The sequence below is a fragment of the Palaemon carinicauda genome, chromosome 19, assembly GCF_036898095.1.
Source record: "Palaemon carinicauda isolate YSFRI2023 chromosome 19, ASM3689809v2, whole genome shotgun sequence".
Taxonomy (NCBI): Eukaryota; Metazoa; Arthropoda; class Malacostraca; order Decapoda; family Palaemonidae; genus Palaemon; species Palaemon carinicauda.
The window spans coordinates 13,905,061-13,918,831 of record NC_090743.1 but is presented as its reverse complement, the minus strand read 5'-3'; the positions used below and the strand labels follow the sequence as shown (position 1 = coordinate 13,918,831).

General features: G+C 37.9%; 1 protein-coding gene across 1 annotated transcript in view; it reads left to right on the top strand.

The window, feature by feature from the left end:
• LOC137658454 (platelet-activating factor acetylhydrolase IB subunit alpha2-like) overlaps positions 1-8,578 on the top strand; it is a 29,874-nt gene extending 21,296 nt beyond the window's left edge. Inside the window, exon 5 of the mRNA XM_068393180.1 lies at positions 4,814-8,578. Within this exon, the coding sequence (XP_068249281.1) occupies positions 4,814-5,047 (234 nt within the window). The 3' untranslated portion in view covers positions 5,048-8,578. The remainder of the gene's footprint in view (positions 1-4,813) is intronic.
• The last annotated feature ends 5,193 nt before the right edge of the window (positions 8,579-13,771 follow it).

Genomic DNA, 13,771 nt, shown 5'->3' with positions numbered 1-13,771 from the left:
CTTCGGTCCTACACCACTCAGCAGATTGTCGTGATCTCCTTCGAGGGATGGTCGTCCTTTTAAAGGACACGCCGACCATCCACCCGACAGACCTGCCGACCTTCCATCACCGTTCCTGCATGGGCCTAACAAGGCTCCTCCTGAGCGCGCTATTGCGCGCCAATGTACCGTACACCATGCAACCTAACCAGCGCTCATTAGTAGCTAGTCAGGCCCCAACACTGCGGGGCACCACCCATCTTCCTCGCTCTTACGCAGGGCAACAACCTCGCGCGCTTACGCGTCAACATGCACCTACGCACCAACTTGACCAGAGTTCTACCATGCACGCCCACATGTGCACACGCGCCAACAATCTCCTGCGCGCCAGGGCTCTCCTGCACTGACACGCCCTGTGCCTACGCGCCCACGATCTCCTACGCACCAGCGCCCACCTGCGTGCCAGCATTCACCTATGCGCCAATGGTCACCTACGCGCCAACGTTCGTCTGTGCAACAGCGCTCTCCCGCGTGCCAACATGTGCGCCCCACATCACTCTCCTGAACGCCATCTTGCGAGCCAGTCAAAACCTGCGCGCCATCACTCGCCGGCACGCAAGTTCGTATGTGAAGCAACAACCCAGTTGCCCTCACCTGCGTGCCAGCTCTCACCAGCCTCGCGCCCACCTGCGCGCCATCTTTCTCCTGCGCGCACTCACAGAGACACGCGCACCCGCGCCCTCTCTCTCCTAAAGACGCGCCCATCATGATTCTACTGGGCGCCCGCCCGCTCGGAGACATTCTCCTGCGTGCGCGAACACTCTCCTGCGCGCCGGCGCGAACAGTCTCCCATGTACCAACAGTCTCCTGCGCGCGCGAGCGCCGATATTCTCCTGCGCGCGAGCCTGCGCACAACAAGGAACGACATCCGGCAAGGTCGCCATCGCCTCATTCCCCTCCCCGCAAGTGCATACCACCGCGCATTGTGGGAGAACGGAAACATGCTGAGGGGTTCAGGATCCCAAAGCTACTTCCTAAGGCGAACCCACCCATTTCAGTAACTCCTTCCAGGGATCCTTCGGTCCCTTTCCCTTCAGGGGGTATGTCTGACAGTGCGTCTGTCAGCCAACAGCCCAGATCAGAGCTGTAACCCAGGCTTTCAAGCCTGTCCTCTCTGATCTGGGACACGGAACCATGGCTTCCTCTACCCCTTTGAAGAGGAAAAGAGGAGTTCTGGACGCGTTTATTACCCCGAGGGCGAAACTGACTCCACTCAGACCATCAAGGCAAGTTCCTCCTATTTCTCGGACAAACTCTCCATCCCTTTTGGACGAAGATCTCCCGTCACCAAGGGAACCACACGAAGAGAGATTTTCCCCCATCGCACTAATGGAGGAAACCTCTCTTCACGCCGAGAGTTCCTCACAGTCCGGCAATAAAAGGGACACGCCACTCTCATCAATGTTGGAGTCTTACATCCTTCCCCGGAAGGAATCTAAAGACTCCAAAACATTGCCAAAGTCCTCCACTAGGGCTAGGATGGAGCCAGCCAGCCACTCAGGGAATGTCCGCGACTCCCCAAGAAGAGCCTTTTGGGATAGAAGGAGAGTTTGCTGCAAGTCCTACAACAGGAGGAGATCAGCAGGAGTCAGAACACGTATTTTGGTAGGTTCTGACTCTAATGAGTGTTCTCAACGGGTTTTCCGACCTGGAGATCCCTCCTTGAGAGGGCAAAGACACGGTCCTAGACCACGTCTCTGGTACTCAAAAACCCTCTTAAGACCAGTGCAGTCCTGCCCTGGTCTCAAGGGGTAAAGAGCACCAGGGACAAGATCGCCCATCAGCTATACGAGATGTCCTCCTCCAACCGTTCCGGTACCACGAACAAGCTCCTCCTACCTCCTCGCGTACAGCAGAGTAGGTACTTCGAGATCCTGGAGGATCCTTGTTCAGCTCTTCCACTTCACCACAAGCTGGAAGAGCTAACCAGGGGAGTCCCTCTTGAGAGACTCTCCAACCAGCAGGTCTCATTCTTGGCCGCCGAGATCCTCAACCAGGAGAAGGTCGCGAAGTGTGCTATGCAAGCTACTTCGTGGCTGGATATCTGGTTGGGGACCTTAGGTATCCTGATACGATCTGAGGATTTCTCCAAGGAACGTACCAGGAAAGCTATGGAAACCTTCCTTCTCTCAGGTACTGGCGCGATCGAGTTTCTTGCCCACCAAATCTCGAACTTGTGGGCAGATACCATCCTGAAACGTCGGGATGCAGTAGCTGAGAGATTCCACCAGAAGGTCCCTAGCGACGAGATCAATAGGCTCAGACATTCCTCCATAGAGGGGTCTGTTCTGTTCGAGCCTAAGGATGTGGAACCTGCTGCTGAGAGGTGGAGGAAGTCTCATCAAGACTCCCTCCTCCATAGGGCTTTAACATCCAAGCCCTATAAACCTCCAGCACCACAGCAGTCCCGTCCAACCAAGACCACTACGACGACAACTGCAGTGAATACAATGGTGTCTAAGCCCTTTCCTGTCAAAGACAGGAAAGGCAAAAAGTCCTCCAGGGGAGGTAAAAATCCTAGAGGGAGCAGCCGAGGCCGCAAACGCTAGGATAGACAGTCCCCCTGCATTTCCACCAGTGGGGGGATGCCTACAGAGTTGCGCAAACAGGTGGCAGCAACTTGGGGCCAATTCCTGGACAATCTCCGTGATCAGTCTAGGATATCGCGTCCCGTTCATAACATCTCTACCTCCCCTGACCACGAATCCACTGTCATTGAACTCCCTTGCCATGAGATCGTCAAGGGGTCAAGTCCTTCGGGCAGAAGTCCAGACCCTGTTAAAGAAGGGCGCTCTCCAAGAGGTCCTCGATGGATCCCCAGGCTTCTTCAGTCGACTCTTTCTTGTAAAGAAGGCGCCTGGAGGCTGGAGACCAGTCATCGACCTCTCAGCTCTGAACAAGTTTGTCAAACAAACTCCGTTCAGCATGGAGACGGCAGACACGGTCAGACTAGCAGTAAGACCGCAAGACTTCATGTGCACACTGGACCTAAAGGATGCGTACTTCTAGATCCCAGTCCATCCGTCTTCAAGGAAGTACCTAAGAGTCAGCCTGGACAACAGAATATACCAGTTCAAGGTGCCGTGCTTCGGTCTTTCCACGGCACCACAAGTCTTCATCAGAGTGTTCACCTTAGTATCATCTTTGGCACACAGGATTGGCATCTGTCTCCTCCGTTATCTGGACGACTGGCTAATCCTAGTAGACGCGGTGTCAACCCTTCTTCAACACCGAGACAAACCTCTGAGATTTTGCCAGGATCTGGGGATCATGGTAAATCTCCAGAAGTCCTCTCTGCTTCCCACTCAAAGACTGGTATACTTAGGCATGATTATAGACACCACTCTCCACAATGCCTTCCCATCAGACGACAGGATAGCAAAGACGATGCTTGCAAGTTTTCAGTTTTGCAGCGTATGAATTTATAAATTATTTTTCAGCGGCCAGACGAATTTCATTTGGTATCATGAGGGTTTTTTCGTAATATGAGGTGAAAAGATCTTCATATCTCTTTTCGTATACAGAAACTTTCATGTTGAGAGGTATTACTGTATATTGAAAATAGAATTTATATATTTTGGTCGAAAAGTAAATCATCAGAGTTTGACAAAACTATTTGTGATATATAATACCATAATTTTTAAGGATGCTGAGTGGAGGTGAGTCATTCTAAAGAGATATAGGCCATTTCTGTGCCGATCACTGTATTATGCTAGTTTCAGCGCAATGTAAATTAAAATCAAAGTCCTAAAGCAGTACCTTTGTGGGTTCTATTAATTGAAATGTTTATTTTCTATCAAACCTCAGACATTCTGATGACGTGATTCGGTTTCATTCAGTTTTTTTTCTTTCTAAATTTATTGCAAACTGCAGATGCACACCATAACTAAGAAGCTTGAGCTTGACAAGAAGTTTGCTGTAAGCAATGTTGATACTGGGCTGAGGTTATGACTCATTAGAGCTACCTCATTTCTGTTCTGCATATTCTTTTGGGTTTTATACTGGTTATGTTTTTTCCTTGGTCATTTTGTGACAGTGATGCTATATAATTAATATTCCAAATTACTCTTGGCATTCTTACAGTATTTGGATCGGTGCCATAATTGATTCAAGCAGGAACGTGAGAATTTTTTTTTTTAAATAACCCAGATTTGCTGTATACTGTATATTTAACAGTTTTCGGATATTTTCTACACCACTCATATGGGAAATACAGTATTTCCAAAACTGATAAATATGAAATTATTAACATGTTTACTGGTAAAATGTAAAGTATTAAAAAAGGGTGAAACAGAATACAATTGTTCTGTCTTAGAATAGAATGTGATGAAAGAAACAGTCAATTTTGCTGAAGAAAACAAGCTAGGGATCACTAAACAGAACTGGTGCCAGTTCGGCAGACTCATGAATTATGGAATGGTTGGGGAATGGATGACTGAAGGTCCGGGGGTTGCTTCTGTGATGAGAGAGGGGTCTTCTTATGTAAACAAGACATGATTTTGGCAATTTTGCTTTTGGGGTTGTTTTGAACAAATAAAGCTATGTAAATATATAGCCATATGAATAGCAAAATCCAGAAAGAAAATATAAACATTTCTATCCTTATATACTTTAGGGCATTTTAGACCCCTCATGAGTTAGTCGAGTCAGTTACTTATTTCTAGTAATGTTATTTATAGTTAGCCATCTTTAAATTTGCTTGATGTTTTATTTATTATATGTATTTCTGTATTTTATCCATCCAAAAGCATAATCTGTATTCATATTCTTGCAGGTAGTAAATATAAATCGTGAATTGGTGTTGGGAGATGGCACTATAGACCATCGAGACATGTACGATTACTTACACCTCACTTGGCAGGGTTACCGACGTGCCTTTGAGCCAGTCTTTGAACTTCTCATGCAGCTTCTGATGGAGGGTGATAAAACACTACTCAATGATGATACACTAGCTTCCCCAGCCTCGGACAATCCTCCCTCCGATACTCCTGCTTCATGTGCCGAGTAGAAGACTTGCAGTATTTGAATATTTTACATTTTGCACTGCTCATCATCACATTCACCTAGGCTATATCAGGTGAGCCTTTAACAGTAACACCTGCTTTTGTTGAATTGCCTTCTCAGCTTATACTTTGTAGCTGATACATCACGAAGATTTGGATGAAATTCATAGAGAACCATTCTTCCACTAGTGCTGCTCAGTCATCTGACATTGTGATATATGGAGATTGCTTTCACGAGCTTATATGTGTTTGCGGCACTTTAAGTGTTTGCATACTATTACCCGAATGTGTTTTACATAAAATATTTCTCATTCTTCATAATAGTTTTGTGGCAAATTTCAGAAAAATGTAATGTTAAACCATGAAGAGAAATAGCTTAAATACTGTTAAGTTAATCTGCTAAAGATTGAAATTTGAAAGAGAATTTACTATTTTTTTCTTAATTTTACTTTGAATTTGTTACAAATATTTGAAGCACCATTATGTTGTTTTTGTGATGCACACAAAGGTTATTTTGTTGTAATGGTTAAGGAACAAGAAAAAAATGGTGTTAGAAAAAAGGGTGATTCTTTTAAGGCTGTATGATCAATTTAAATCACAGAATAGATATGTGAATAGGTTTCTATAAAAAGCAGTTATGCTTTCGAGTCAAAAGGTTGTTTTTCTTTTAACATAAGTTGCAACTGTATATTTTACAAGGCAGTAACGACTAGTCTAAGTGTAATGTAAATACTAATTTGATATGCTCCTTTTTCTTTTTATTATTATTTTATTTGCTTATGGGTTGTTAATGTGTGTGTGACTTGGGTTGGTTTACCTCTAAGAAGTGGTAAACTTTTGCATTCCTACGAACCAAAGTCTGGAACAGATATTCTTATTAAGCCTGTTCTTGTGATACTTATAAGTGATCTATTTTCAGTATTTATATTATATTTTTTTTCTTCATATTTTACATGTGCTTGTCTTTTAATGTGCTTTTAGGTATGTACAGTTGTCTGTACTTTTGCACTCAACCATCAACATTTGCAATATAATTTTAACTTTGTCTGTGACAGGTTTCTAATATTGTACTCAAAGTTTTGTGTCATGTATCAAAATGAATATGGTTTGCTGATTTCCTTTTTAAAAGAAGATAGTTTTTGTTTTGGAAGAAACCCAAAGTACGATTGATAAGAAAAGTTCTGGATGAACCTTATAATTATACTTTGTCGTATTGGTGAAGGATCTTGGGTGAACTGCTTGACACTGACTTTTATGAGATGAATTATTTGAATTTTGATAAGCATGCATATTTAGTTTCTTGCCATACAGTCTGTTAGTTGATAAGTATTTTTTAAAGTTACAGTCATAAAATAGTCACCTTAAAGAAATCTTCCAAAGTCATATTTAAGAAGGATGTGTAGGGAAACTATTACTTTTAATGCTCCATTTCATGTGTTAGAGCTTATTTTCTATTTTAGACTTTAATACAAGTTTTGAGGGCATATTATGTAGTACCCTATACATTTATTTATATGGAAGGGGATAATATTTAGTTGTACAGCAAAATTTCTATTTCCTTAGATTTGTTTGCTATACGAAAGTTACTTGCATATTTGATTGTGCTTTCAATGTAAGTACCCTGTGTAGCATTGCTGATACTGTACACAGTATTGGAATTACCCCTTTTTTATTCTTATAAATGGGATTACATCTTATGTAAATAAGAATGCAGCACCAGTTTCACTTGGGCTTTTATGATTTTGTAGATCCAAATTTATGATGAGGTAAGGTGGCTGGGCCTCTGATATTTTTCCTCTCCTTAAATTAAGGGACAGTTTGGTAGGGAAATATTTAAACAGACTTTTAATGAAAAATGTAAGTCATCTGACTCCTCCAGTGATAAGGTAGCAGGGAGATTAGATATTTGTACTGTATATTCTAAAGAGTGGATAAATAATCTGTTAACTGATAATGACATTTTAAATCCTGTAAAAGTAACATTTAAAAATCTGGAGAAGGAAGGTAAAAGGTATCTTTAAAATTTTCTATATTACTATGTATATCATTTTACACTACATTGTTCCCTGCAGCTCTAAAAATTCTTTATAAAATCTCCTCAGTCACCAGTTTTTTGCATATGTCTTTACTTTCAATCTTTTCCCACCTAGTTGTCCAGCTTCTTCTACTCATTCTTACTCAAATTTTTACTTCACGTTTAAGAACAAATCCTTCAAATTAGCTCCATTAATGTATAGAAGTGACTTTTGTCTCGTTGAAATACATATAGTGCAGTTGATGATCCCCCTCTAAAGTATGCCATCTTTCAGAAGTTTTCCTTCACTGTTACATAAATAGATAGGATATTGAGAATGTTCAGCAGCATTAGCGTAGTACAGTATTTCATTCTTCATTTGAAATTTGCATGTTCATGTTGTCTGTCTGGTAGATTATTTTTCAAGATACAGATCATGTTTTAAAAGTCTAACTTTTCTGGGAGTTGTGCTCTTCTGATTTTTTTTAGATACGTTTTACTTTTATATCTCTCAGTATTCTCCATTTTCATGTCTTATGATGAATATAAACCAAATTTATTTTTCTGGAAATTTATGAAAAATACTATTGTTATGTTTGCTTGCAACCTTGATAGTAGGTCTATTTGTTATTTACATGACAGCTGGGAAAAATTAAACTCTATAGATTTGCACATATGTAGGGAGTCTTGATTAATGATATCATTTCCCTGCTATCGGTAGAAGGGGATATATATGAGTTTTCTATCTCTAATAAGTCTCTACAATTTTCTAAACGCATAATAAACCCTCTTCTTGCTTTAAATCTCTTAAACTTTTAAGTGAGTGAAGATTTTTTGTCAAACTTGCTTTAACTTTTATCCACAAAAAAAAATAGTTTTACTAAGAAATAAAAGTTCTGTTCAGTAGTTTGTTCTAGTTGAAAAGCCCAGTTTCTCATGTGAGTTTACTCTATTTGTGAATTAAAAAATAAAAAATTGAAATTGGTTGGAAAAATATGGAATGTTATTAATTTGACAAGTCTTTTGGTGTTCCAATCAAATACAGTAATATGTAGTAATTTTTTCTAGGGAAAGTAAGATATAAATTACATGACAAAACAGTTATCCTTTTAAAGCAACCAAAATGTATAAGCTAAAATTAATAAATAAATTTCATGATGAGTTTTGTGTCTAGACTACTTTTTGAAGTTTGTTGTATTCTGTGGTGAAATTGTTTGTTGAAAAGATGTGAAAGCATAGTACAGTGACCATAAGATATTACATTGCTTAATTTTTATGTTGATTTGTATACAGTATCCTGTTGTCTTGAATTTGTTGAAAAATGTCATTCCAAATTACACTTCTGCCTTATTGTTACATATCGCTACCTCATTGCAAGAGGGTCGTAACTCCAAATTCCTGATTTTTCAGGAGACGCATTTGAAAGTTGCTAAGTCCTATGAATTTGATCATGTTTCACAAATCTTCTTAGTGCCATCTCTCGGCCGCTAATTCACCTAGATTTACGACTCTTTTACCAAAAGATGCAGAATCAATTCGGCAATCTTGTACACCATATAACTCAAAACTAGCAAATTTGGAGTTACGACCCTCTTGCAATGAGGTAGCGATATGATGAGATCAGGGTTACGTAAGATTGGAAATCCTTTGGATAATGGTAAAGTACCAGATATATGATGTCCAGTAAGATTGACAGAGCACACTGAGTAGAATTAATATAACAATATCATGAAGGAATTACAGGTGCAGCAGTCTCTTTCTGATTTATTTAAAAAAATTTTGTGTATAATTTTTTGGGGAGCATTGAAATGTCACTGTTGTACAGTATACTTTATTACTGTACAGGGTATTATCTTTTTGGAATGAATTTTAGCAAATGGATGTAAAGAATTAGTGATTTTAATCATTCCTGTAATATTCTGATAAGTATGTTAGAGAATGCTGAGATTTTTTGAAGTTCATAACTTCTGGGTATTCCAGCATGTTTTGCATAATGCCAGTGTTGATTCTAGAAACTGCTTTCCATAGAAACTAATTTCATTGGCAGTTTTTGAACGTTTTTTTTTTTTATTGAATGCAGAAGAAAAGAAATACAGTAATGCAGTGTTAGGAAGTTATGCAAAAGAGAAATACTTACAACCTTTTTGGGGTCACAAACTACATTATATTGCAGCATTAACTAAACAGGACATCAAGCAAACCTGTTTACTTTTGTGGTACCATTTTTCTACATTTTTTTCCATACTGACATTGTAAAATGACTGTGAGACATGAAATGTTGAGGTTGAATGTTAAGAATAATGTTTAAGCCCTTATGACAGTTGATATTGACAAATTACCTGGTATGTTGTGTGTTTATATGCATGAACTGCTTTGTAATGATTATTTTTTTCTTTTTTTTTATCTTGCATGAATTAGGTAATGCTTTAAAGTTGGCTCCCAGTACATAACATTTTTGTAAAAAGAATTACAATGGTGCTAATTTATTTGGATATGAACATAAGGTTTTATTAGATCTTTTAAATACATTTGCCATGGAATTGGCAGATCAAAATGTAATGTTGAGTTATTGGAAGATTTTCTCAAATTATTAGATACAATTCATGTGATATTAAATGTCACTTTAATTACTTCTGTAAATAAAGTAAGGAGCCTCTTTGGGGTATAACTTGTCATCATCCATGTTAAATTTCAGATTTATTGAAAGAATTTGTGTAGAAGTTGAAAAAAAGCGAAAAGTTAATTCTCTTTAGGGGAATTTTGCTTTTATAATAATTCTACCATGATAACTCAGATTTACTCCGGCCTTGAAAATATTTTTGATATTTACTCACTTTATTTTCGTCTTAAAGTTAGCAATGACAGGGTTCAAATTTATCCTTGAAAGGTGTGGGAGCGACTATTCTTATGTTATTTTCATGCTATCAGTAGATTTATCAGGCAGCTTACTATCTACACTATTTAACATCAGAAAAGGAATTGTGAGGATATTGCATTGTCAAAGTCTTGAGAATTTATTTTTTTCTACTTGCATTTTTAAATTTCAAAATAAAAAAAATGGTAAACTATGATTATCAAAGAATGGGGTTAAAGTACATACAGTACAGTATTGTCGGTGTGTTTTGTAGACCCACTCAGATGAAAACATGGTGTGTTTGAAGTCTCAAGAAATTTTTTGTTACATTTATGAACCTCAAAATGTTGAGAAACTAAGATTATTGAAGATTGTGATTGGAGTAGCCTACAGGAGGAGGTAAACGAGTATACTAACATTGTACTCGGTAGGCTCACTCAGTTTTTCCTGTTCTTAATTTATTATAAGGATGAACATTTTTAACTGGGTATCCTTTGATGTACTGCTACTTTGCTCAGTCATACAATTACGTAGTAGCTTTTTCACAAATCTGTAGCGGTTTGTTGATTTACTAAGGGAAGAATCTCACTTTTCTGTTTGAAGCTTTTACAATAACTATTGTTATTTTAAAGCATAGTGGAACCTACTGTTAATTTAACAGTTATGCAATTTTTGCACTCTTGGAATGCATGTTTTGATAAAAGACAAAGTTGTGTTTAGTCTGTATTGTTTTGTGCCTCTGGTTTTTGTGTATTAGTTTTGATAAATATGTTGTAAGTAGTATTTATTTTTACATGAAGTTTGGTTCATAATACACTGTAAATGCTCTTGCTTATATATATATATTTTTTGCTATAGCGGCGTCAATGTTATTTTCATGAATGGGCTATTGAACTTTAATAAATGATTGTTGCATTAAAGATAATCGATTTATTAGAGTTCTCAGGTGTATAGGTTAAATTTTTTTTCTTACTTTCCTACGTAATTCCATTAATTATGTATAACTGATTGTCACTGAGGTACTTTTATATCGGATGAACAGTATTTTTTCATTTAACATAAATTACTGTATTTCAAAATAAAAGGAATATAACCTGATTACTAAGCAGAAAAATTGTAACTGGTGCATTGAGTCAGTTTTCATATTAAAGCTGTAATGCAGTAAATATTTTTGTTTGAATTACTCTAAGTAGTTTTTTTTTATCCTATTAGGTTTTAAGCTACATTAACAAAAGGTTGTTTATTCAAGGTGTATTGAATCATCCATAGGCCACTGATATGGTGTATGTGGAACTTTTTCCCTTCCTTTTCCTTTTTTACTCTTATACTATATTTATCTTTGCCACCCGCTCTCCCAACTCCTGCATAACTGGATACAGCTGTCAGAGCACCTTACACAGTGCATTGTGCATTGTTAGACATCATGTGAGTCTGCATTGTTTTTTGTGCCCCTAGGTACAGCCTTTTTATCCCTTAGCTATACCCCTGTTCCCACTACATTACTTTCATCTTTCTCTCCATTCTCTTTAATCTTTTTCAAAAGCGCAATGACTTCATAATCACCAGTACTGGGCCGTATAATCCAATTTTTAAGTGAAGTTCATCTTTGACCCATGAAAACTGATTCTTGACTTGGGAATTGATATGAATATTTGGATAGCTGGGACATTTTGTTCAATTCAGTATAATCGAGCCCAAACAAAGTTTAATGCTAGGTTTCAGGGCTGTAATACAGTCAAATTTCTACCAATTAATGGCTATTGCCCAAATAATCACAGCTCTGTATTTGGCATGTGACTCCAGTATGTGATTAGCAGTGCATACTTTCACCCATCATAACTCCTATACCTGTTTATTGGGTGTTTGCATGCATTATAAATTGCATCCTTACCCACCTGAAATGTAGGGGAATGTTTCAGGAATATAGTGTAGCTTTATTATCAGTCAAATATAAGTGCAATGTAGGCATTTTTCATTTCATAGCTTCACCCATTTTTTACCCTTCTACTTTAACTTTCAGCCATCTTGCTGTTTAACCTCTAAATTTTTTTACACTAATACAACTGCTAGGTTTTACTGCAGTTGCACCTTGGCTCAATAATGTAACCTGGTCATATGACCTTATTTTCATAAATACATCCAATGAGTTTTTTTTTAGAATTATGAGATTGACAATGATATTAACTAATGTATCTCACAATTCTTCCAATGAAAAGTGCAACACTCAAACTCTCTGGATAAAGTGAGGAAAATGGACCTGAATGACCTTGACTCGTTCCAGACTATGTTTTAAGTATATGTACATACCATAAAGAAGTAGGTTTGCTTAAATTGCTACAAAGGCTCAACCAAAGGCATTGATTAATCTTCTTAGCCCCCAGTATCATGGTATGTGGCTTTAATATCATACATCATTTAAAGGTGCCCAGTTTCAATTACGGTATAATCTGATGAAATACTCAGCAGAACGTCAGCTGGGCAAGCCCAAAACCCCACTTTGGTGCCCAACTAAAGCAGTATTGTCCCCAGAAAAAAGTTTAAATTGTTGGTCCCATGGTGGGAGTGATCGCTGTGATACAAAATTACGTTAGGCTAATGAGTTACCACTTTACTAGCCCGGAAGCTAGTACATGCAGTGGTTTTAGTATGGAAATCAGCTTAATATGGAAACCGGAACAATATAAATAAAGAAAATTATCATAGAAAAACAAATTGAAGACATGAAGTGAGGCCATGCTTGATAAAAATTTGCTGACTGAATTTCTCAAGTCCGAAAAAATCGGCTATGTAAGTAAAATCTAATTAGAAATGTATTTGCAATAAGTCATACATTAGACATTTCAACGCAATTGAGATCCTGTCACAGAGTGAACCCCTAACTCAATCAGCACTCTGAAGAAAATGTTAAGGCCCAGGAAAATCTTTTAGGTGCTGCTCCATGGCTCAGAGGGAGGTAATTTAGTAACTGAATTTAATCTATGCAGTGACTACAACAATAGGAGTCGGGGGATAGCCCTCCAATGCTGAGAAGGTCTGATTTTACTATTCGTCCACTCATTGGGTTGGACATGTAAGGATCGCTTCACATAAGCAGGTTGAAGCTGCACGTATTAAAAATCAAACACACACACACACATATAGGCCTATATATATATATATATATATATATATATATATATATATATATATATATATATATATATATATATATACATAGCCTATATATAATATATATATATATATATATATATATATATATATATATATATATATATATGTGTGTGTGTGTGTGTGTGTGTGTGTGTGTTCTCAGTCATTTTTCATTAAATGCTAAAGTACTTACGGTATAAAATATTTCAAGACACTTTATTTAGTGTATTGTACTCTTTATCTTCTGGCCAGGAGTTTTGAAGGAAATTATCATATGTGTGATTGTGTTGCTCCATTTATTGAGGTTTGCCGACAGCTGTTTCAACCAATGATTTATGGCTATCATCAGGGCATCGCGATAAAGAAATTTATATCCTTACATAATGACTACATTCATGTAAACGAAAATTAGTTTTGTGGCACTCACATTTCTCTCCCGAGTCATCAGTAGTCATGAATGCATTTCCCTGTCATTTTCATTAGATCGAGCGAAAGAAGGGTTTCTGGTGACATCCGTGATTGATTGATTTGAAGTTCTCTGGCATGTGACATCCATGACTTTACTGTGAAAGCTCCCTTTAAAACGAATCATTTGATTTAGATTAAATTAGATTGCCATCGCTGGCAATACTTCCAGTCACGATTATTATGAATCGGTATGGTAATAAATTTCTTTATTTATATATCTAAAATAACTGGTGCCATATTATA